The following is a 24,313-nucleotide window of genomic DNA, read 5'->3' as shown; positions in this document are numbered from 1 at the left end:
TTGTTGGAAAAACTAGAAAGACTGTCTGGTGTTGTTTCTCATTGCGGAGCTACAATAACTTTCTAGCATTGATATTTTTAATACACACGTGCAGTATCTTCTATATTTCTTTATCCAGCTGATGGTTTTGGAGCAAACTTCACAAACAGACTGCAGTCTGGACTGACGTGTTTATCGCCATCTAAAATCTGAGGAACTATTCAGTTTATATTCACGTCATCATTTCTATGCCCCCACGAGGTCTTCAGCTGTTTTATTTTACTCCTGAATCTCAAAGGAAGTGACAAGTGCACAAATGCTTTTCTACTTTAGTACTCTGAGTAGTTTTTTTTTTAAAAATTAGAACCATAGTATTTGTTTGTCTTGTGACTTTTGACTGATTCTCCCTACATTTAAACGCTAGCTATTTTTTTTTTCCTCCTTACATTCCTAAAACTGGTTTAAACCTCTATAATGAAGATTCAGGGTCGGTACAATTCAGCACAATCAGCTACAGAAGTTATTGCACTTCTGCTTCTGTGAAAGATTGGAGTTGTTTTGGAAGCTCTGTTGGAACTGCGGTTAGTGCTGTAAAAAGTGAGTTTTCTGTGGCTTCCTCCCCTCTCTAAAGACATGCTTTCAGACGTTGAAGGGAATGACTCTATGAATTTCCTTAAGGCGTGTGCGGGGATTATAGTGTGCGTCTTTCTGTGTTTACCGTGTGAGTGGAAAGACAAGACGTCTGTTGACCGTGATGTTTCTACAAGGTGTAGGAGTGACGACATGCTGCAACTTGAGGGGGACATCGTCCGCTCGTTTGTCCAGTTTGAGCAGATTCAGATTCAGTCTTTCACTCAGATCCACGTGCATTTCCCGTCATCGCCCACTAGAGGCCGCTGTGTTTTGAAACATGAGCCAGCGGGGACTGTGTTTGTTTGACGGGTCACAGTCGACATTTGCTTTTGTTGGAGTGTGACTCTGCAGGGACTCATATTTTAGGAAGACTGTAAATGGTTTGAAAGAATCTTCTGGCCTGCTGCTGTTGAGGAACAAAGTTAGCACTTTGGTGAATTCAGCCGCGTCTTTCTGCCAGACTCCGGACAGACTGACACACTTGATGAATAGTGGAAAAAGGAAAAACTGTGCAGAATTCCCCGAGAAAGTCCGACACTTCCAGTTGTTTGACTTATTTTATACTTTAAAGTGAGCGATTCATCAATCCGTGAAGTATATTCTCTTGTTAGGTTACAGATATAAACAATTTATGCTCTTGAGAATGTATAACCTGGATTTACTGCTGGTTTATGTATGTTCATGCTTCACACTCGTTGTAAACTTTGACCTGATGAAGGTCGTGTCAGGATCTTCTCTTCATTGCTGCTTAATGTCAGCGTTGCTGAACTGTTGAAATTTCAGCGTTGGAGTGATCGTTGATACATCGTGTTCTTTTTCCCTCTGTTTCATCCCTATTCACATTCATCCTCATTTATTCCTCAGTCAGAGAACTTATTACTTACTTTATACACTTAATTTTTCTTGTTTGTCTTCTTTTCCTCTTCTGCTGTTTTACTGAACTTTCGACCTCCAGTGTTCTCAAAATCATTTAAAGTGTCATCCGGGCAACACTTTTTATTTCGTTTTGTCTCCTCTCTTCCTTTTCCTACATTCATATTTACACCTCCGTGCCCCACGTCGCTTCCTGTGGACGACTCTTCACTGTGGTGATAAAACAAACGACACATATCCATCCATGACGACCGGCCTCTTGTCTCAATTATTTGCACTGTCATGCGTTTGAGTGACGGCAAATATTTGTTCAAACACCGCGCAGGATATTGTACAAATCAGATGGATTATATCGTGACATGACAACAAGTAGTTCAATACATAAAAAGGAAAATTGAGTCACCTTTGGAAAAAAAAAAAAAAAAAAAAAAACAGCTGGCGCATGCAATATTGAAGTATTGATTGACCAGTAAACTCTTGCTGCTGCCGGCGTGGAGGCAGGGTGTTTATACACACAGACATCGAACTGCACTCTTTTGATAATAAACTCATGAAGCACAGGGCGACATTTTTCCTGTCGCCTCACCTCCGCTGGTGGAGTTCACGTCCGCATGCAGGGACTATCATTTTCTCTTTTTCTGAGGTTTGCTCCATGCCTCTCTCTCTGTCTCTCTCTCTCTCTCTCTCTCTCTCTCTCTCTCTCTCTCTCTCTCTCTCTCTCTCTCTCCTAAACACCCGGCAGCCCACCCCTTCTCTCACCCTCCACACTCACTCACTCGCTCTCCCTCTCTCTCTCTCTCTCTCGCTCGCTCTCGTTGCCTCTCACTCTCAGGGGAGACAGTGTTGTTGTTTGTTGTTTTAAGCCCGAGTTTGGTCCCACCACTCTCAGGAGAGCCGGGGAGCAGGAGAGAGAGCAGAAGTCCGTTATGGCCCGCTGACAGGGGCGACGTGGGACGGCCCACTCCAGGGAGCATCTGATGGGATTATAACACTCTTTCCAGCTCATTTTTTCCCCACTAAGAATAACTCTGCTCTGTCTGCTGGTGGTGCATTATCACAGAGGCGGGCTTTCACTCCGGTGAACAGCGTTCACTCGAGGTTTTCCGTTTCCCCTGGCTTTTTTCTTTTTTTCTTTTCTATTTTTTTTCTATTTTTTTTTTTTTTAAAGACAGAGAACACCTGGGGGGTCACTGTTGAGGAATTCAGTTTTATCGCGTTGCAGCTCATTCGGAAGAATTCAAGCTTGTTCTTGTTTCCTCTTCAGGAGCTCAGAGAAAGACAAAAAGGAGGAAAAAAAACACACACACAAGAGAATCGTTTATCTTGGCACGTCTGTGGCGAGCTGAGAGGAGGAGGGTGAGGAGTTAATCCCAGATGAGCACTGACAGCTGACACTAGCCCCAATTTTCCTTGATTTGATTCAGCCCATACTTTCTCTGTCAGTGAGACGATACGCTAACTCTCTCGATGATAGGTCTTTAGCAGCCAAGACTCTTTGCCTTTTTAGGCTGTTCATACCCACACACACACACACACACACACGCTCACACACACTCACACACCCACACATACACTTCGAGCTGATCTGAACTTTTCAGATTCCTCATCCTCCACTAAAACAAATGGACATATCCTGAGCGCTGGGAGCGAAATATGAACTGCATATTTTTGAATGCACTTTAGTTTGTTGTTCCCGCAGCGAGCCGGAGGTGAGGCGCCCGTCGCTGCTGGAGTTTTATCTCATAAACACAGAGCCGGGCTCAACAGGCCTGCCTCACTGTTGTGCGTCGCTTTTTCTCTCCAGGTGCACCCGATGAGACTTTTTGCTGTTTTGCATCCCAGCGTTGTTTTGCATTTTCCTTTCTTGGATGTGTTTTGCTGGTGCCGACCTGTCAAAGGAAGCGCTGTAACTTGTGACTGCAGACAGCTCGCAGGAGTTCGGACAGCTTCTCCTTCTGGCAGCATGGGGGCTTTATTCACGCCACAGAAGCTCATTCTCTTTCTTTGCCACTTAGCAGCAGCTGTTTTGATGATTCCCTGAACTCGGCCCTCTGCACTTTTCAAAACCTGCTCAACAAAGATGATGAACAAAGACTCTCGTTTCCCTCGGAAGACGCACGGCGGCTTCTCCACACGCAGGCACTCGTGCATCGGGTAGGTATCATGTTTTGTGTACAGAGTCGAGCGATGGTGATTACTGATTGATGGACAGCAAAGGCAATGACATCCATGCATTTGTGTAAAGTTTAGACTTGATTCTCCTTGTTTCTCTCTGATGCGTTGAGGGATCATGGCACGCTGTTGTCATGGTGCTGGCGCACTATTGTTTTGGCGTTAATCTGATTGTTTGCTGGGATTTGTCCTCCAGGTTCTGTCTGACTTATGTTTTGTTCATACACTCTCGGAAAACGTGCATGAGATGCAAATCCCCGAACGTAAACAAGTTCTGCGTCAAGTAGTGAGTTGTGCAGCTGTCTGCCGAGTTAGAGTCAGGATTACTTTGAAGACCTTTTAATGCCCCAAACAAATACCACAAGTGTGTGTGTCTGTATGTGTGTGTGTGTGTGTGTGTGTGTGTGTGTGTGTGTGTGTGTGTGTGTGTGTGTGTGTGTGTGTGTGTGTGTGTGTGTGTGTGTGCATGCTCTGGTGAAGCTGCTGCGTGTTGCTTTCAGGGCGACTGGCCCGGACCCAGCTGCTCTGTGTTACACATCATGTGGGCCACAGCTTCATGTTTTTTGGGATGAACGCTGAAGAATAATCGGAGCTTTCTTGTCCATGTCGTCCTCTAGGAACTAAAACCCTGAGGGGGAAAAAAAAAATGTTAAAAAACCCAAAAACCTGTCAAATGAGCTTGTTTCATGCTGACATGGGTCCATTTTCCTTCTGATGAGAGTCATTAAATAAATTGTAGTTGTAACGTGATACAAATGTGGAATCAGCAGACTGGAGACGCGAAGAGCATAAAATCTACTACCGCCGTCATGAGATCCCCTGCAGGTCACTTTGTTATGTAACTTTACAGACCCGAAAAACAAAGGCTTCATACAAAAAAATGCAACAATATACACATAGAAAAAGACATATGTATATAGATTTTTTTTTTTTTTTCAGGCAACATATCTGTTGATGCTGTCTGATAGTTACATGAGCTGCAGAAAGACTGCATTAATCTTCTCAAGCAGAACCTTTTTGCTGGCTTCCCCCAAAAGAAGAAAAACCCCATCCAGCTGCTGCTGTGGGAATTTTTTTTGGTGAGCGCAGTGTGCGGTGCAGCAAACTTTTCTGAACTCTGGCCATAAGGCATGTGCCTCACAAGTGTCATCCTAACTCCTCCAGCCGTGAGCCTGTTTGGATCATATGAGGAGATCAAAGTGGGAGATTTTTAGACCACAGCCAGAAATACAGAAGTGCAGAGGGGAACAGAACAAGCCTCTATTCTCCTCCCTATTACCTGATCCGTACACTGAGCTTCCTGACCGAAAAGAAAGAAGAAAAAAGAATCAGCGGCTGTTGGAAGTTTCAGATCAAAGTTCGGTTTCCTTGTAGTTATGTTTCATTTTGCGAAGCATTAGGGTAGCATTAATAATGTCAAATTAGTTCAGGTCAAGGTTTTGCCCCCCTCCACACATAAACACACACACACACACACACACACACACACACTTTAATGCTCGCAGCCCTGAGACAAAGCAGCTTCTGTCATCTCAACTGTGTCCATCACAATAGTGACGGCTCTTATCCTCACTTGTACTAACAGTACCAGGACACTATTCATCTTGTGCTCGCCCTCCTCCTCGTTCGCTGCCTGCTCCACAATGCACAACTCTTTCTCTCTATGGCTCCGCTGGCAGCGGGGTGCATCTAAACATCACGTTAGACGAGAGCTCTCAAACCGCTGCCCTGACAAAGCGGACGGCGCTGCTGCGGCAGTTGGCGAAGACGTCGCTTTATCTGAGGCAGAAGATGACGAGTGGCTGGAAAAAGGAGATAATTAAGACAAACGCGGAAATGGCGCAGACGAAAAGGCGGTGAAGCGGCGATAGTGGAGGGGAGGAGGGGAGGGGGGGGGGGGGGACTTGGGTTGAGATAGTGCTGTGCTCTTAACGCAGAGATAATGGCGAGGAGTCGAGGGTTGGAGCGAGAGGCGAAGCCGATCGCTCGGAGGCCAGAAAGTGAACCAAAAAAAAAAAAACAAAAAAAACCCAACCCAACAAAAACGAAGGCAAAGCAGAAAATGAGTGTGACAACAAAAATAATTAGAAAAATAAACAAAAAAAAAAGTGTCAAGTGAGGCCACCCAACCAAAGGGCAACAGTGTCAATGTCAGAGGTCCTAATATAGCAGCCAGTGCCCCCCTCCCCAAACACACACCCAGATTAGTCAATAGGGCCTGTGTGAGGCTGTGGCACGCTGGCTGCTGCGTGCGTCACAGCTGTACTCCATATTTTCAGCATGACTGATTTCCCCAATCGCCTCCAGAGCCTCATCGATTCCTGAGTAGCGGCCTGGGACAGCACTCACGCTGCTGAAATTCAAAATGAGCGGCTCCACTGGATTCCCTGTTCGTCAAGAGAGCGGCGGGACGCGGAAAATGCGCTTCTCCTTCATGCAACCGGAGCGACTGCGCAACTTGTAGAAAAGACTCGAAACGTTTGAACTCGATAAAAACCTGCAAACTGTTCTCTCCTGGCGGGACTCAAACGACCACGAGGAACACGACTCTGACAATATGCAGCACTTAAAGACAAAGCAGTCTGAGGAATTGAATGGATTTTGTGACAGCCACATCACTGATGGTTGAATGTCTGCTTATTCGGCAGCTTGGCTTCACAAACAGAACAGATGAGCATCATTAGACAGGAATCTGAAGGAGACATGAAGAGAATCCAAACAGCTTGTCCTCTGACCGCAAAGTTCACAGAATATCCAAATACATAAATGAGATAACATTTTCACTCCAGCAGCTAAAACCGATGGTTGTGTGCTTTTGTGTGTGTTTGTCAGCGGTACAGCCTGACCTCCGGATGGAGGGTTTGGGGGGGTGGAGCGTCAGCTTCAGCTGCTGTGTGAAGATCACAGCATAAGTCGGGGATTTGTTCTTGTTATTTAGTCTTGTCTGATCAGAAAGAGTGAAGAGTTGGTATTTCTCTGTTTGCCTTATTAAAAAAACAAAAAACAAAACAAAATCTAACGCTGGGCGTCAGCGTTGTAACTGAACTCCATCCAGGAGGTTTTATTGTAGCCACTAGAGGGGGAAACCGGCTCAGTTATGCTCAGATGCTGAGCCAGTCGACCTCCTGCTGGAGCAGGACTGGAACCCAGACTACTGTGGGGGTTCATATTTCTTTTTAAGCTCAAACATTTACAGTTTTTATGCTTCAAAATTTAAATTATACAAGCACAAATATGAAATTAATGACATTTACTGAAAACATTACGTGCAGTTTGTGTTTGATTTTGATTTGAAATTGTGATAAAAAGCTTCTGCTTTAAACTTCTCACTATGATAAAAATACTGACGTCTTTTGTCTATTTTCCTTTTAAAAGTGTAAAATCTGATTAATAATGTTTTAAAAAGTTGAGATATTTAAAGACTATACAGGTAAAAGAAAAAATAATAGGTGCATTGATGTTACGTTGTAACATTTAGTGAAAGCATCAACAAGATATCACTTTTTAATGAAATGTAATCAGAAGTGTATCCTATTTAAACAATTATTCACCCATGGGATATTTACCACAAATTTTGTTATATTAAATTTCACGTAATGTTAACGTTGTACTTTTGTGGCTTCAGAAGTTTAAATTTGACCCCTGAAATAACCTTAAAAAAAAAAAAAGAATAAAGTTGAAAGTAAAGTTATTATTAGATTTATTTTTAGATTTACAGTTCCTCTGTCACGGTACGACTATTGATGTTAGTTGAACGAAGTTAATATGCTGCGCTTTCCGATCCATAAACAGACAAGAAGCCTGAACGCATTTCTCTTAAGCTGCATTGTGACTCTGTGTTTGTCCATTTTCTTACAGTAATTGGATCTTTTGTTGTCCCATAAACACGTCGTCACTAATAGAACAACAACCTGCTCTGTGCGTGCGTGCGTGCGTGCGTGCGTGTGTGTGTGTGTGTGTGTGTTTGCATGTGTGCGTACAGATCTGTCATCCGCTCAATCCCCAAATCAGTGGAGTCCCCCGAACCCCGCCGTCACGCTGGCAGATGGCAGCCTAATGAATCATGAGGCGACACACGAGCCTTTACTATAGAACACGGTGTAACACGACGTCCACTTCAGAGACGCCGGGGGTTAATTATAGGACCGCCACAGACGCACACCTGTGCTGCTGCTTTTATACAGTTTGTGTAGGGGACGTCTGCGTCGTAAAGAAATGAAGCAGATTGTGTTTACTTTTTTGTGTGTGTGTGTGTGTGTCGCATTGATTGATTTGGAAATCAGATGTGAAATATTTACACCGCGGGGCTCCGTCATGGAGCTGGAAGGTTGTTGTTAAACCTGTTAAAGCAGTGAAATGAGGCCGGCTTTATCTGCGCCTGTCATGAATGAATGAATGAATGAATGTGTTAATGTGTGAATCGGCTGAGTCAGATCCAGTCCACTGTGGACAGATTAATGGTCCATCTCGAGGATCAGTGAGAAATTAGTCTGTTTTGTTTCTTTATAAAGGAAAAGAATAAATCTTGTCGCAGATGTGACGATCTGGAATATAAATTGATGCCACAAATTGAGACAAAGGCGTCAAGTAACTTTTCTTGTGGCTTTATTGTTGAAGTTATTGAAGAGAGGCTGCATGTTTGAGTCCCTACAATCTTTTTTTTTTTGTTGACAGTATTTCCATGCGTGACATTTGCTGCTGTGGCACAGCAGCAGGTGAACGTGTGCAGCCTTGTCAGCGTGGCAGCTGTTTCTGTTCAGTTGTGCTGAGTCATCATAACAGTCTTCATTTATTGCCTTTAAATCACTCCCAGAACAAATCGGTCTTCGGCTCTCACTTTGTTTCCAGTGATGATGGAAGCTGCGTTCTTTTAGCGTCTTTTACTCGGTTTTAGCGGTGGTGGAGGATCCTCTCCTCTGGACAGCTAATAATTACTGTCAGGCAGCTTTATAGACCAAAAACAAACAGTGTGTTCGGCCCGACACGCAGCTCTGTGTGACTTCAAAGCTCGTTATCCGGGAATGCTAACCATGCCTCCATGCGGCCAACGCCATGATGTCATGAGGCCCCTCAGCAAATAATGGACTATTAAACCCACGACTGAGGGGTCAGCCAGAATTTATAATGCCCCGCAGTTTTATGAGTTTTCGGAGATTACCTCGGCCGCGTCGTCCGGGCTCGTCAGCCGCCGCGAGGCGCAGCGCGAAGACACTGTGCAGACGCAAACATTTAGTGCCTGTCTTTTTTCAGAACGCCACTCTCTTCCACCACGGTGACGCAGGTACACGGAGCACTGTGAAATCTTCTGGTACGCTGCCCACAGTCACACACTGTGTGTGTGTGTGTGTGTGTGTGTGTGTGTGTGTGTGTGTGTGTGTGTGTGTGTGTGTATGCAGTTCAAAGCAATATTATAGAACGGCTTGAAAACGCAGGATTTCAGTGTGTGCTTGCATGTGTGTTGCTCATCTTTGTGCGCGTGCGGCCACACACACACACACACACACACACACACACACACACACACACACACACACACACACACAGACAGGACATCAATCTGATAGTAAACTGATCCATGGAGGAAAAATCTGCGAAATTTCATTGCAGCAGTTTAGTGACAATCTGGAGCATGGATGTCCTTAAATGGCATGAAATCACCAGAAACCCTAACCCTTTTCTAAAAGTTTGCACACTGCGCAAACGTGCACGTCAACACATAGATTCTGAGCTTTTTAAACTGGCCACGCTGATAGTCTTAGAGAAAGCAGTGCACACTGCTCATTTAACGTCTTTGACTCTGAATATTCAATAACAGGTGGAACGCACAGATGAATTTACTACATGTGACGTGGCTTACAAGACCTTAAAGCGATTGTGCTTTTTATAACTGCATCTTCATACTAAGGCTCAGATCAGCTCACTTTAGCGGAGATTGCTAAAGAGTTATTGAAACGAGACATTTTCTGGACATCCACTCTTTTCTTGGTAGTTATAAACTAACACATGAGCAACTTCATTTCAACACCTGTATTAATGATCACACCATTATCACATGCAAAATGCACGTTTGCATGAGTATCCAGTTTAGCGTGAAAACCAAACGAAGCGACCGCAGGGGGAAAGCATTCCCCGAGAACGTTTTGATCCGCTGCAGTTGGCGACGACCCCGATCACGATGGCGTTCCTGCAGAGTCAGTTCTGCTGAAGACACACGTGCAGTACTGTGCTACAAGGCTGGGTAAAGATGGACATCGATGCCTCCAGGGGCAGTTTGTTTCACCTCCAGCAGAAGGCACAGATCCATCTGCCTTATCTTGGAGCTTCATCCACCTTGGAGTTTCAGATCATGCAGTTCATTTCTGTCGTAGAACCGATCTGCTCCGTTTCGATAGTTGAAGGAACAAGCAGTATTCTTCCTGAAATGTTTATGCAGCCCTGTGTCCCACCTCTTAACTCATCAGAGCCATGCTGTCGGGTTTGTAACCTGCTGCTGCTCCGACACCCGTTTCCAGAAAGCCACAACACGCGGCAGCATTGTGCCTCGGTTCGCTTTGTGGCCACGATCTGCCCTTGTTGTGTGCCTCAGATTTCCTTAAATGGAAGTTTTCTTGACCATCACGGACTGTTGTAGAACAGCAAAGGAGTGTATGAAACGAGCCGCATGAGCAAACACTGCAGGTACCATGAGTCTGGGGACCTGGCCTTTAGTGCATGTAGTGGAGCAGTGATCGTCTGGTGCGTTTTAAACCTGGTTCATATTAAAAATACGCGCAGAGCCTCTGCTGTATCGCCGCTTCCATGTTTTTTCTTTCCTGCTCTCACCTGTGGTCCCCTGCCTGACATTTGTGAATTCCTCTGCAATGAGCTGATGGTAATGACTGATTTAAATGAACCGCGTCGTAGTGCAACGCATAACTCGTTGGATAAATCCATTTATGGAGACATGCTTTCAACGATTGACCAAAGTCCTGATGTTTTCAAATGCTGCAGTGAAATAATGGCAAGTTCATCAAAATTTACACGTTTTGAAATAACAGGTTCATGGCAGGTTCCTTGAGAATAATGAGAAAAAAACTGTAAATAATCTAAAAAAAACATTTCATAACATTTTTTAAGACTGATATTTCCATAATAAAAGCATGTAAATGTTATTAAGACAGATTAAAGTTATTAAATAAACAATGGAAAACCATGAGTGGGACATATACGATGGTTGTTTAACTATAAAGTATATGCAACTAGTTATTACAGTTAAAGATGGTAAAATACTGAAAGTGCTGAAAAATGACTACTTATCATTGACAGTGTTCCTAAGTGTGGATAATATTATTAATAGTTAATAGCATGTATAGCAGCCCTGCTTTTTTGTTTTTTGTTATATTGAAGCAAAGTTATGTTTTGTTAGTTATGTTGTTTAGTTATGTTTATCAGGTTTACTGGTGAAGTGAATTTCATGACTAAAGGCGGATAAATATGATCCCAAAGTGGACAAAAATAATAAGCAAAAGAAAGGTCACGTAGACCAGAGAGATTCTGTTCTGTTTTTGAATTAAAACTATGAGACGAGTTGGTTTATTATTAACATCTCCTTGAAAGGTAAAAACAAAAAAGTCATATAAAAGTCTACAAAATCATATATAACTATGTATAGAACAAATGTCTCACTATTTGTTTCTATTCTGAACTGAAAATTTGAGCAGTCATCCTGTAGTGTCTCATATTTCCACCACACTGGTGTAGTAATCTGAAAAGAAAAGAGCACCAATCAGCACGTTTCCCTGACCGGAGCCTTGCTCTCACTGTTTCACTACTTCAGCTTGACCTTCCTGCTTTAATGTGCTGCCAGGCGGCCTTTTAAAGGGGGAGGAGCTTATCAGCTGCTATTCAATACCAAACGCTGTAAAAACTCCCTCAGGGGTTTCACCACGGCACAGGGGCGTTTTTGTTGGAATCAAATCTTACGAAGCTATTTTTGTTCTGAAAAATCCACATCATGTACTCCTGGGAAAATATCCTATACATTCGTGGCTCCCGCCTGATTGAGCTGATCTCTTGTCAGATATTTCCTGTTTCAGATTTCCTCTGGTTTTCGCAGAGGCTCCATCGGCTACGGTTTCATATTTACTTTTCACTTCTTGCGCGCTTCAGAAATACTCTGCCCCCCAGCTATGGGTGACCTTGCATGCTCGTCTGTAAGCTTGTGCGTGAGCCCATAATGTATACATGCAAGGGTGTGTGTGTGTGTGTGTGTGTGTGTGTGTGTGTGTGTGTGTACGTGTTCCTCCTCCTCAGCAAGCTGTGTCTCAGGAGCTGCTTACTGTAATACCTTATCATACTCATCCTGTCATCAATCTCGTTACCAAACAAAGATGAGACCTAACTGCTACACACACACACACACACACAAATACACAACGCTCCATCTGGAAAGGATCAGGGTTATCTGGAGTGTGTGTGTGTGTGTGTGTGCATGCGTGTGTGTGTAAGACTTGAGAGAGAAGTGAAGGAGTTAAAAGGTCTGAAACATTTGGGGAAGGCAGGAGCCGTGCTGGCTCTGAGCCCGCCCCCTTTCTCAGCTCTGACCTCACTCTGAAACTTGTTCCCCTTTGTATGTGATGCACACACACACGCACGCACACACTCGGTCACATGCCTGCACACACACTTGCTCACTGAGACACGCACACACACACATACACACACACAGAAGAGAGGGCTGCAGTGACAGACTGGAGCAGGAGAACAAGTTTGCCCAGGGAGAGGAAAGGTCTCCGCTCGCTGTGTGATTGAAGGTGTAGCAGCCGGAGGGGATTGGAGCAAGCTGAAACAGAAGACGAGTGAAAGGGAGAGAGGGAGAGAGAGAGAGCAGACAGAGTGAAAGGGAGGGAGGGGGGAGAGCGAAGGGCAAGAGTGTAGCGCCACATTTAGACCCAGAGCAAAGGCGAGATGTACATGAGGGAGCCGGTTAATGGAGCTCTGCTGGGAGTGATGAGGAGCTCCGTCTGCAGCCGGTAGAGCGCAGCTCCCAGGAATTCAGGTGAACACGCTCCAGATTCATCACTGAAGAGTCCCGGTCGCCCCGGCTCTCCCCCGGAGCCGCCGCTCCTAAAAAGCTGGTGTCCAGCGTCCCGCCGGCGGTAATGAGAAGCCCCGGGAAGCCGTGGAGAGCCGGGCAGCCCCACAGCGCCAGACAGACGAGGAAGCGGGCCGGACCGAGGGATGAGAGCGGCCGCCGGCCGAGGAGGAGCAAAAGAGGGAGATCAGCGGAGCCGCCGAGAAGAGGAGGAGGGTGAGGACGAGTTAAAGAGAGTAGGCTCGGGAAGGATGAGTGTGCCGACCAACTGCGGGTTCTGTTACTCCGTGGAGCGGAGTGTGACGGTGCGGAGTGGGCACAAGTGGGGATCACCGTGCGCCGTCAACAGGCCTATTGACATCGTACAGAAACGCAGGCGGTAATTAAGAGCTGTCTCATTTATTCTCGCTCGCTCTGTTTTGTCCTCCGTTTGTGTGTCATGTCTCCTTTCATCTCTTTCACACACACACACACACACACACACACACACGCACTGTGTATGTCACACACAGTTCGACCTGATCAAAAGTTTGCTCTCAGAAAAGAGCTTCAAGCTGTTGAATTAAAGAAAACAGCAAATTTGTGGCTTTTTTAAATGTTATTTATCTGCAGCAGAAAGATAAACTTAAACGTGCAGAGGGCTTAAAGGAGGGATTCTGATTATCTGCGGTATCTCACTTTTTAAGAACATAATTTATAACTTTAAATATCTGAACCCCGAAGTCTACATACGGTCTTTCCGTGGCATTTACCAAAACATTCTTTAGTCCTTATCAGTTGTTTTGCTCGATATCAGCGTTTCCCACAATGCTTTGTGAATCATATTTCCTTTGGACATCTTCTAGAGTCGCCACTTTTGACAGGCCAGGCTCTGCTCCAGGCCTGATTTTTATTATGATTACACAAAACACGCCACAAATCTTGTTGCTGTGAAGAGCTCTGGCAGCTGCTACTAAAAGTGACCATGTGGGAGTTGTGTGAAAAGTTTTGGATGATTTTGAATTTTTTTTTCTTTTTTTATTGCATCTGAATGAAAACAAACTGGTGACCCCTGTGCGTTATGCCGACGACCACAGTTGCAGCTTAACAGGCTCAGAAAAATCATCCCGCAAGCTGTCAGATTCAGACTCTTATTTATTTAAATCAAAGCTGTTGTCTCAAAACGGAAAAGAAAACATTGAAAGTAAAAGATACTCCAAAAGGAGTTCCTGAGGTTGGAAAAGTGATGACTGGTTTAAGGCAATCCGTCTTGTAAAAGTAGAATTAATATAGGAAACATAAAGATGCGGAGCGATCCTGCCCAGTCAGTCATGCGTGACTTTAATAAGGAATCCCGTTCGTTCACTGAAGACTTCTCTCATTGGGGTCTCATCCCCTAATGCCGCCGCCGCCGCCTTTCACACAAGGAAAAGCCCGGCGTGAGTTTTGCTGCTTCGCACGGGATCCTCAGTGCCAGCAGGCAGGCTGCGATGGGGAACTCTGAGATAAAGTCCTGTTTATGTTACGTTCCGCTGTCCTGTTCCTCCGGCACGGTCTCTGTATATCAGATGTAATGCAGAACATTTGTGAGCGCCGCGGATCTTAGAGGCCCGCCGTCCTTTCCGCTTAATGACTCAAAGACCCGTGCCAAGAAAAATAATTGACCTTCGCTCTGTACAACATCAGATTTCCAAAATTTTAATTGATAATGTTTGAAAAGGTCAAGCTAGAAGACTGTTTTCCACTCCGGACGACATCTTTAAGGGGAGTCGTCTTCGCCGAAGCAGATCCGTTAACGTGCTCAGAGGGGAGTCGCAGGCCGGGAGGCCGCTTTATTTAGACTGAGTTATTGGCCTTTAAGACAACAAGAACGATCCTGATGGAAGATAGAAGAGCAGAATCTGCTGGAGTCTCCTTCACCGCTTCACTCAGAGGAACAGTGACAAGGAGAGCAGGGAGGGGAGAGACCAGCCAGATTATCGCTGCCCTTTTTGGGAATCTATTAATATCACATATTCAGCAGGGAGGCCGTCTTCTGCAGCCTGTCCAACAGTAAACCTTTATTACACTTCATCCTCTGCTCCGCTTCCCTGCCTTTCTGCACAGAACTGTTTTGGAAATCGGGCTTTCTTTTGGCACATCAGCTGTTTTCGGTGTGTAAAACGCAACTCGCGCACGAGGCCGTAGGAACGAGACGAGCTCAGAAGACGAACCCGCGCGGAGAAGCGCGGCTCTGGGAATCAGACACCGCTCCGCTCAGAGGCGCTTCACGTGCCGCCGGCGCTTCATTTAAAGTGTAATTATATCGGCTCGCCGCGGGAGAAGGAGACTGACGCCGGATCAAAGAACATTTGTTATGCATGTTTTCACATGTTCTTAAGTTAAAGCTGCAAACATTTGAAATCATCTTTTTTTATTTTAGAATTTACTAATATCATATGCTTGCTTGGAATTTTTTTTTTTTTATCTTAGATAAGTTTCAACTAGTTTTTTTTTTTTTTTTAAGATCTGCTTCAACTAAAAGAGGACTGATTTATTTGTCTTTTGATTTCTATTTAATGAGTCTGAACGTGGATTAAGGCTTTGAAATCCTCCTGTGAAGCACATTTTTTTTTACTGAATATCCAGACTCGGAGCTGGCCGGTCTTTGATTTGGATGATCTGATCAGGAATGTGAAACGGGCCGCTTTGATCAGCTTCCTAAAAAGTATCCTCAGCTGGAGTCCGGTTTCAGAGGACTTCCTGCTCCGGCCGCCCGGAGAAAAGATGGAAGGAAGTAGTGAAAACAAACACGAGGCAGAATTCAAATGATGTGGTAGCCCTGGCTCTGACGCACAACAGACTCCGCCGGAGTGTCCGTACGAGCCGATTGTCACCGTGAATATGACTTCTTGGCGTTTGAGCTGCGCTTTGTGAAGAAATCCCTCCATCGGCCTGTCGCAGGACTTTTCAGTTCCCGCTAATGTTTGCACCAGCGGTCTGCTCAGCGTCTTTCAGCAACCTCACTGTGTCGTCAATCGGTGTCAATTTTGCTTCTCAGTAAGTTCCCAGAACAAAAAGAATGAGGGGGGGGAAAAAACACACCGTGTGTATCTTTAATGAATTTTCTCCAAAGTAAAGTTCAGTGACCTTTTCACTCAGAGCTCGCTGGTCAGACAGGCCGTTTAATGTTTAAATGTTGATTTCTTTTTTGACTTTATTTTGACCTCACTGATTAATTCTTGAAACAGGCCCATCTACGTTTAGCCTGCAGGACAGAAAACTATCCAAAAAGTTCCACAATTCATCAGAACTTTACGTTGTTAAACTTTAATAAGGTTCTTTAATGTGGGTTTGGCTGCTTTATTCATCGTTTCTCACTTGAAGATTATAGTTACAGTAATCTAAATGTGCAACCATAAAACATTTATTAAACTCAAACTGCAGAGAAATGAGGGCGCTTTTACAGTATTGTCGCTGCGTGAGAGAATTAGAACGCTGCACACTCTGTTGTTGTGTCCGTTTGGTTGTCAGGAGGCTTTTTGTTCTCGTGGTCGGTTTCTCCAGGTTCAGTCATCAAGCAAATCAACTTCCCTGCACTTGTTTTCAGATGTACCTTTGAAGAAAGCCTCTGGGAAATGGGTTTGTTGAGTTTGTAGCTCTTGGAGGTGGCTGATCTGATCCAGACTAAACACTTTCAGCTGTTGGATGAATATTTCTTAAGCTGGAGATCATTTGATCGTGTTTTTTGTGACAGTAATGGTTTTTAGTGGGTTTATGAATTATCTCCTCCATTTCGTTTGGTGATCTCTTTGCTCAGAACCGACTGTGTTCTGAATGTTTGGATGTTCTCCTACAGTTTGGGTGAGTTCCCCACGACTCCTCCGGCTTCAAACCCAACTCCAAACGCAGGCATGGTGGCCTGAACATTACTCTGAATTATCTGTGGGTGTGAGTAAGAGAGAAGGAACTCTTCAATTCATATTTCACTTCATCCCTTTGAAACTGCACAAATCAAAATTGAGCAAAACAAATAATCTTCATCTCCTATGTAACAGTGGTGCCACAGTAAAACTCAGTTTGGCTGGCAAGGAAATAAGAGCGTCATGCATCTAATGAGAAAGACAGTATTTTACAAAATGATGCTGCTTTGCTTGCAGTAGCTGTTTTTTTAACAGCTACGTCCATCCATCTTCTGCACCCCTTCATCCAAGCTGCAGTCGCTGGAACTGATCCCACAGAGAAAGACTGCTGAACACATTCACAACTACCAGCAATTTAAAGTGAACATTTAATCTCAAACGCATGTGTTTGAACTGTGGGAGAAAATTAAATATCTTCAGAAAAAGGATGCACACAAGAAATACATTAACACTCCACACTGAAAGGCTTGCGGACTCAAACCGGGGACCTATGAGATGAGAGTGCTGTCCACTACACCCCCGTGTGAATGAGAGTTGCAGCTCCATACTTGTTTATCACAGAAACGGCATTCTTATCTTCACCAACTTGAACTTTTTTTATTTCACTTCTGTTGGTCCATTGACTTTCTGCCTAATTTCCCTCAGTGCTGTCTAAACGTGCACGAAGCGTTCTGCAGCTCCGACAGTGAGAAAAGAGATGGAAAAATCCTTAAAGATTTCTAGATGAACCTCTGTCAGCGAGTATAAAACTGGGCTTTGTTGGCTATTTGGAAGTGAGGAAGAGTGATTTATACTCGAGTAATATGAATTAAAAGCCTCTCAAATCCAGCAGTTTTGGCTGGTTGCATGCGAGTGAGGCGCAGATACATTTCATAGAAACCCAATACTGTGCACAGTTGCCTCAGTCTGGGACGAGGGGGGGGGCGAAAGATGCTTTTATCAGGCAAATTTATTAAAACCTTTAAGTGTGAACGCTGGACTCGCTGAAGTGTCGTTCACCAGGCCGTTCTTCTTCCTCCTTGTTACAGATAACTCTGTTAACATAAACTCTTGTCTCCGAGATGGACGCCCAGCGCTTGTGCCAGGGGTCAGTTTCTCTCTAAATGAGGTGGGTCGGTGCGGTTGTGATGGATGAATTCCAGCTCTGCGTTGCGGGTGCGCGTCTGCTGAGAAGATGAAGCTGTCCCGTGCCCGCCGCACGCAGCATTACTCCCACCGATCCTGGCAGGGTCCAGGAGAGGCGTCTCAGCCAAAAGGCATTTTGTCTTAATAAATGTGTCTGACAGTGTTTCCACAGCATTTGTTAAATCATCAGTTGCCTCTAATGGTGATGTGGTCCACAGGGAGTCTGGCAGCGCTTCGTTTATCTGCAGCTCCTGGACTGCAGGCCTCGCTCGATGAAACCCCTGCTGCTGGCCGCTTTACCTGTTACCTCCTTTTAAATTAAAAAAAAAATAAATAAAAAAGCAACTAGTTACCAGCACAAGCCTGGGGACAGAGAGAGAGAGACAGCAGCTCTTTTAATGTTTTGATCCATAAAACTAACAAGTAACAAGTTGAGGAAAGCTTGAGAAATTGTAACTAGTATTGATTTCTTTGTAGCAATCTGTTTGTTGAAGTTGTGCCTTAAAAAGTTGTTTTATGAGCCACAGGAATTAAAATATAACTTATTTTTCAACAAGCTAAAAGGCTTAGTTTGCTTAACGGGGTTTAGTTGAGCATAAGCTCAATTTCCAGTGACGTTATCAGCTGGAGCAGCGAGCTCTATAATGTGAGCGATAGATTTATCAGCAAATATCAGCATCAACCTCTAGAAATACTTCAACTCTGTTGATCCAGGCTGATTTTGATGTCACAGTTAGAAATCTTTCACGCCTGAGACACTCTTACTCCTGTAAATAGGAGCTTAGTGAAATAATAACAAATCTACCTGTGCAGATACAAACCAGTTAGAGGAATCTGTCATGCCATCCTGGCAGCACCTCAGTTAATAATATGTACGCAGTGCCTGAGCACTAAAAAAACTGTAAAGCCTGAGCCGGTGGAGCCGATGGGTTTATGATTCAGCGTTTACACAGTGTGAGAGACGTCTTGGACTGCATGCTCCGCTTTAAACCCACAGCTTTACTGTCCAGTGATGAACTTTCCAGACGCGGCCACACAGGCATGGCTCTGCGCAGCGTGACGGGATAATCCCGCGTCGACGAGCCTCTGCAGGTTTGCTCAGGTCTCGAGAGGAAGCCTCCTTTCACCTGAGACACCGGCCCAGTTCTAGTGGAGGATTTCCAACAACATGTTGCATTGCTGCATCCTTCAGAGTGGACAAACATCAGATGTCCTGTCCTGCTCTGTTTGTGAAGATCACTGATGCCCCGTTTGCTCCAGCTGGAAGCAGTTAAAACCAGCTGTTTCCTCCAAGTCTTTTCATTTCTTAACTTTTTATCTAGTTACGCTGCAGGATTTGGTTTGGAAACATTGTACCCTCAAAACAAAGGCCTGTTTGATATCCGATCATTGTAATTGGTTTAAGATACCAATGTAATTCCTTTTGTGTAATTGATTTATTATATCCTGCGTCATATACAAGCAGAATAGCCCAAAAACATTCTTATAAAGTATCTCTGTTATGTTTCATGCCTCTGAAATTTCTCTCAGTCAAGTTTTATCCGGTGAAGCATCATGTATGAATCAGCGATGAAATTATTTTTGAAATAACTAATAGCTTGACTGAAATTCATATAAAACACCTTTTTTCAAGTTAAACAGGATATCCTGGCATTCCTCTTATTTTGATGTAACTTTTATCACTGAAACTTCTTCAGGTGAATCGACACAGTTGTGCAGCTCTTCCTCTGCAGCTCTGTAAAGATCTGCCCTCCGTGATCTAATCTGTCAAAATGACTGATCGTCTTGCGGTTTTTCAGCGATTGTTGAAAAAAAATGTGGTCAGTGTTGGAAAATATTTTCTTAAAGCGACCTCTGATTTCACGCCGCAGCTTCAGGCCTTCGCTGAACGCTCCTCTGCGGCAAACTTTGCAGATAATTTATGTGCCGGTGTTACCGGATCGGATTTTTCTGGATTAACTTGAGGTCAGTGGGTTTGCGCTTGAAATAATTCACGCACCATATATCGGGTTCACGTCGGGGTGCGGCGTCCCGGGCGAAATGTCGTCACGGTGCGGCGGCGGCGGGGGCCTCGCTTCCCACATGCTGTCTGAAGTTTGTCTGTGGTCTCTCCTCACTTCGGGAGACTTTCCCACTAATACCTGAAAACCTGCTCGTCTTTCAGTGTTTTCATACACCCACCGCTCATTTCCTCTCCCCTCCGGTTCCTCTGCTCTCACGTCCTCGTTTTCTACCATACGATCCGAAAGGATAACACAAGCTGGCGTGTGTTTGTACGAATGTGTGTATAGATGAAGACTCTCCTGTGACTCTCTGTAAATCTCCTCTGGCCTCACTCAGATTTATTAAAATGACCACCTCTAGGGTTTGGAAATTCACTCATTTGTCCTTTAAACAAGATTATAGTCGTACATTGTGAGGTTTTTCCATGGGCAGACGTATTTGTTTAAGAAATCGCATGAAGAATATGACCGATTCGCTTCCAGCTGGAACAATGGGCTGCAGATTGAAGGAGCACAATATGTACTATATGTAGGATATCAGAGTCATTTTTAAAGTTCACTCAGGGAAAGACAGCCCGCCGCGTTCAGGAGTGGAGGAATGTGTTTGCAGTGGAAGGCTGCTTTTCCAAATCCAGTTTCACAAAGAGGGAGCCAAAAATGCAAGAATTTCTCAATGACTGGTCGGTCCAGGTATCCGATAAACCACTTTATTCAACTCGAGGGTGTCGGAACCTGCTGTGCTGATAGTGACCCACGCCTACGGGAAAATTACATAACTCAAAGAAAACCCACACAGGGAGATCATGCAAATTCCACTGCATCAGCCTCTATACAGTACAGAAAATAATTCTGTAATAAAGTTTTGAGAATTGCTAAATGAATGAATAGATAAATAGATATCAAAGTCTCTTTAACTTTTTACCCATCATTCACCATGATGGGTTAACTTCCTTATTTCTACGTTTGCTCCAAACTAACAATGATAAATTGGTGCTATTTTTAGAATGCGTGTAAATAATGGAGGAACAAAAGGCATGACACTTCTGCTTTAAACACATTAAATGACTGAAATACTGAATTGTTTTGCCACTTGAATCGAATATACACCTCTTCCTCAAACTCAGTGTGTCGACGGTCTTGTTATTGAGGCTCACTTTAGTCTGATAGCCACATTGGAGGAAGTTTGAGCTGCTTTTGATATGACTAGTAAAGCACATGTCAGCAAGACTTCAATATCTTTTACAGAAATTTGACAAATTTACCCCATTTTCACAATTATTGAAGTCATGAAGTGTAAGCAGTTTTAGTTAGTATTATGCTTTTACTGTAGTAATCAGTAATAAATGGCATGTAGTAATGATAATACTTTAACCCTTACAGTGACTTCGAAAAGTCTTGGGTGACAGCTGATGTCTGAAATGACCCTTTTTTTTTGGTTAAAACAGACTTTTTGTCTTGCTTCTTAACACTGAGGGATTCATCGCCTGAGACCAGTGAGCGTGGCGCCGTCCCTGTGTGGTGTCCTCTGCTGATGGACGCAGACGGTCCTCACGCTGGGAGGTCAGAGGTCAGAATTCACAGGCGTCAAGACGACGTCGCATTGTTTTCCAAAGGAAAGCTCTGAGGAAGAGGGCTGAATTCTCGGACGGTGATTACAGTCGTCAGAAAGGGGGGGGGGGGACACCGAAAATACAGTTCACAATACTATTATTTTTATTTGACTGATTTTTTTTTGCTTATCAGGATTATTGCTGTACAGTGGCACACGTACATGTGTTTCTTTTGAAGACTTGCAGTTAGGTTTAAAATAAGTGTACCGGTATGTGATTTCAACTGTAAAAACCAAATAGAGACTTCTATCACCAAATACCATGAAAGATCGAACTACGTTATCAGTCACTGATTAATTGATGTGGAAATTTCATCTAACTCACTGCGTATCTGACATGCATTGTTCTCGGTGTCGCTCAGTTTTTCTCGCAGTGTGTTGAAGGGTCTTGTGGCAGGTATGTACGCCAAACTCCGGATATAGGAAGCTGTTCAATGTGCCACTTTCATGGTCTCTGATCAGATCATCGTCAGGATTACAGCACCTCCTGTGATTGTCTTTTTTAATCAGATCAGGTTGATCGAATGAGATTGAAGTGTTTACCTGACACGGTTCTAATCAGATCAGTGTTGAATAACTTATAGCTACAGTTACCAAGTATTATAGTATTTTTGATCAAGATTCACCGCGTTTCTCTGGTTTATATGTCTTTGTCACTTGAAGATGAAACAAACGATCAGATGTTTTCACTCTTGAGGTGTCCTGATATAAAGTTGCGTTCAGTTTGCGGCACTTGTTTCTGTGGTGCCAAAACGTTGCCAATTCACTGTCTTGAGACTCAGAATTCAACTGAACCGGAACGTATTTGAATATGACTCCACTGCCTGAGAGAGCGATCAGCCAATCAATCAAGCTTTGATTTATGTTTCCTTTTGCAAACAGGTTGGTGTGATCAAAATGCTTCACAAGAAAAATCAATACAGTGATAATGGAATAAATTCAACCAAAAATCCATCGATCAATCATTTATTAGATGCCAAACTGTGGAGATTTGTTCAAAGCTTTCTTTTCACACCTGGACGTCTTGTCACGGTGGCGCAGCACTATCGACCAGCTGGACGGAGATGTCCTGGTTTGACAGACGTCTCTCACTCATTCATGCTTGTCATTCATGTACAAATTGCTAATGCCCCTGATTTAGGTCAATTTTTTTTTTTCCAAATGCGTTCCAGAAATACCACTACGTGTCTGATTTGTTTGTTTAAACCAGATTTATAATTACGATCCCCGTATGAGAAGATCAACCTGTTTGTCTGGCGGCTGCCGCGCGCAGAGGCATCTGATGTCTTGGTATAAGCCGCCGCCGTCTGGCTCGTGTGCGGGCACGGGCGTCATTAAATGTCACAGGAAAGGAGAGGAAGGGCAGGACAAACAAACAGGGTGGTCCCCGCCTGTGTGTGAAGGGCCACGGTATCGGCAGAGCAACAACAACATTCAGCAGCACTTGTGCCATGCAGTAATTCATGCTCGGAGAAATGTCACCGTGGATTTCTAATGCGGGCAGATTTACCACCTCTGACCCAGAGGCCCCCGACTGCCCCCCCACCCCCCCCACCCCCTCCCTCGCCATTGTTGTGTGTGTTGAGCTGTGGGGCTGCGCGTGTGAATTTTGTGGTCTCGCTAAAGCCCGTCCTAATCTCCGTTTGGTCCCCGGCACTTCTCATGTGTCAGCCGGTGAGCCGCACTGACAATGCCGACTGTTAAATACTTTCAATCAGCGCTCGACGAAAACGAGCGTCAGTCAGACTCTCCGTCACGCCGTGGAAGTTATTTAACATCAGCGAGGGAAGCAGAACACACACACACACACACACACACACACGCACCGTTGGGACGAGCTCTGTCTCACGTATAACAGACGCGCCCTGCATTCTTTTCAATGTGTTTTGAGTAAATGCCCCAGCCGGTCGTGCGAGTCTGCTGCGGTGCAGCTAACTCTACCCCTGGCTGTGTCGCAGCAAAAAGGCCTGCGAATGATGAATGAAGGTTCAGATGACAGCCTGCCCTGGTTTACAGGCCTATCTGTCGCCGGCGCTCCCCCTCTCGCTCGCTCCTGCCCCGTAGCTCCTGTATTTTAATGCTCCCCAGATGGGATTGACGTTGCCATGACAGGCGGTGACGCAGGCAGGGTGTCGAGTATCAGGGCCACTGACAGCGAGCCATCAATCACACTTTGTACCGGCCAGCCACTTAAATAACAAACACTGTAACACCTCTCTCGCTTTACACTTTTTTTTTTTTTTGGTGAAGTCTTTTTAATTTCTGAGGAATTTTGGCTCGATGGCTCAAGTTTCAGATTTATAAAAGAGACGTAAACTGCATGTGCGTTGATGTCGTTTATACCGGTGTGGACGATCGGATCATTAACCTGATTGCACACTGACCCACTGGGATTCGTGTCACTGTGGGGACAAATGTAGAGAAAGAGAAAGAAATCAGCAGATTTTCAGATGACGCTGTTTTCGAGCGGGTTTTATTCAAATCCCAGGGTTGGTGGTTCAATCTCCATCTGTCTCTAAACGAGACACTCGCTGCTGTGTTTGAGTTTACAATAAGTCGTCGGGATGTAAGTGTGTGATAGTGAGGGTGTGCTTGAGAGACAGACACCTGCCCATTTTGAACTGGGATGACTCTACTTGGTCATTCCTGGTTCCCTGCTAGTTTTTATTATTTGATATTGAACCTTTACGTCTTTTTTCTGCATACAGACAAAAAAATGGCCTTCTAATATTATCGTCCATCTACATGTGTGTCCTGACATTTGATTATTTTAACAAATTCTGTTTTAAATATGGGTTTTAACAACAAAAAAAAAGGAGGATAATTCAGCTTGTATAGATTTCATTCCAAGATTATTTTAGTTTATGTGAATAAGACAGAAGCTTTAATAAAACTATATTCTTTATTTAAAAATATTGTAAGTTGAAATACTAAAAACTGTGTGTCCATGTGATTCTTTTAATAT

The 24,313-nt window shown here is 44.3% G+C and overlaps 1 protein-coding gene across 7 annotated transcripts in view; it reads left to right on the top strand.

Moving 5' to 3' along the window:
* The window catches only part of pde4ca (phosphodiesterase 4C, cAMP-specific a), a 51,429-nt gene that overhangs the window by 10,432 nt on the left and 16,684 nt on the right, over positions 1–24,313 (top strand). Inside the window, exon 1 of one of the 7 annotated variants that reach the window (XM_030114638.1) lies at positions 3,303–3,639. The exons of 4 other annotated variants lie outside the window; for them this stretch is intronic. In XM_030114638.1, the coding sequence (XP_029970498.1) occupies positions 3,566–3,639 (74 nt within the window). In that variant the 5' untranslated portion in view covers positions 3,303–3,565. 2 more of the 7 variants (XM_030114636.1, XM_030114637.1) reach the window with 2 other exon arrangements.

The sequence above is a fragment of the Salarias fasciatus genome, chromosome 18 (assembly GCF_902148845.1).
Source record: "Salarias fasciatus chromosome 18, fSalaFa1.1, whole genome shotgun sequence".
NCBI classification, from domain to species: Eukaryota; Metazoa; Chordata; class Actinopteri; order Blenniiformes; family Blenniidae; genus Salarias; species Salarias fasciatus.
The sequence above is the reverse complement of the archived record's forward strand: the minus strand, read 5'-3'. Positions and strand labels throughout refer to the sequence as shown.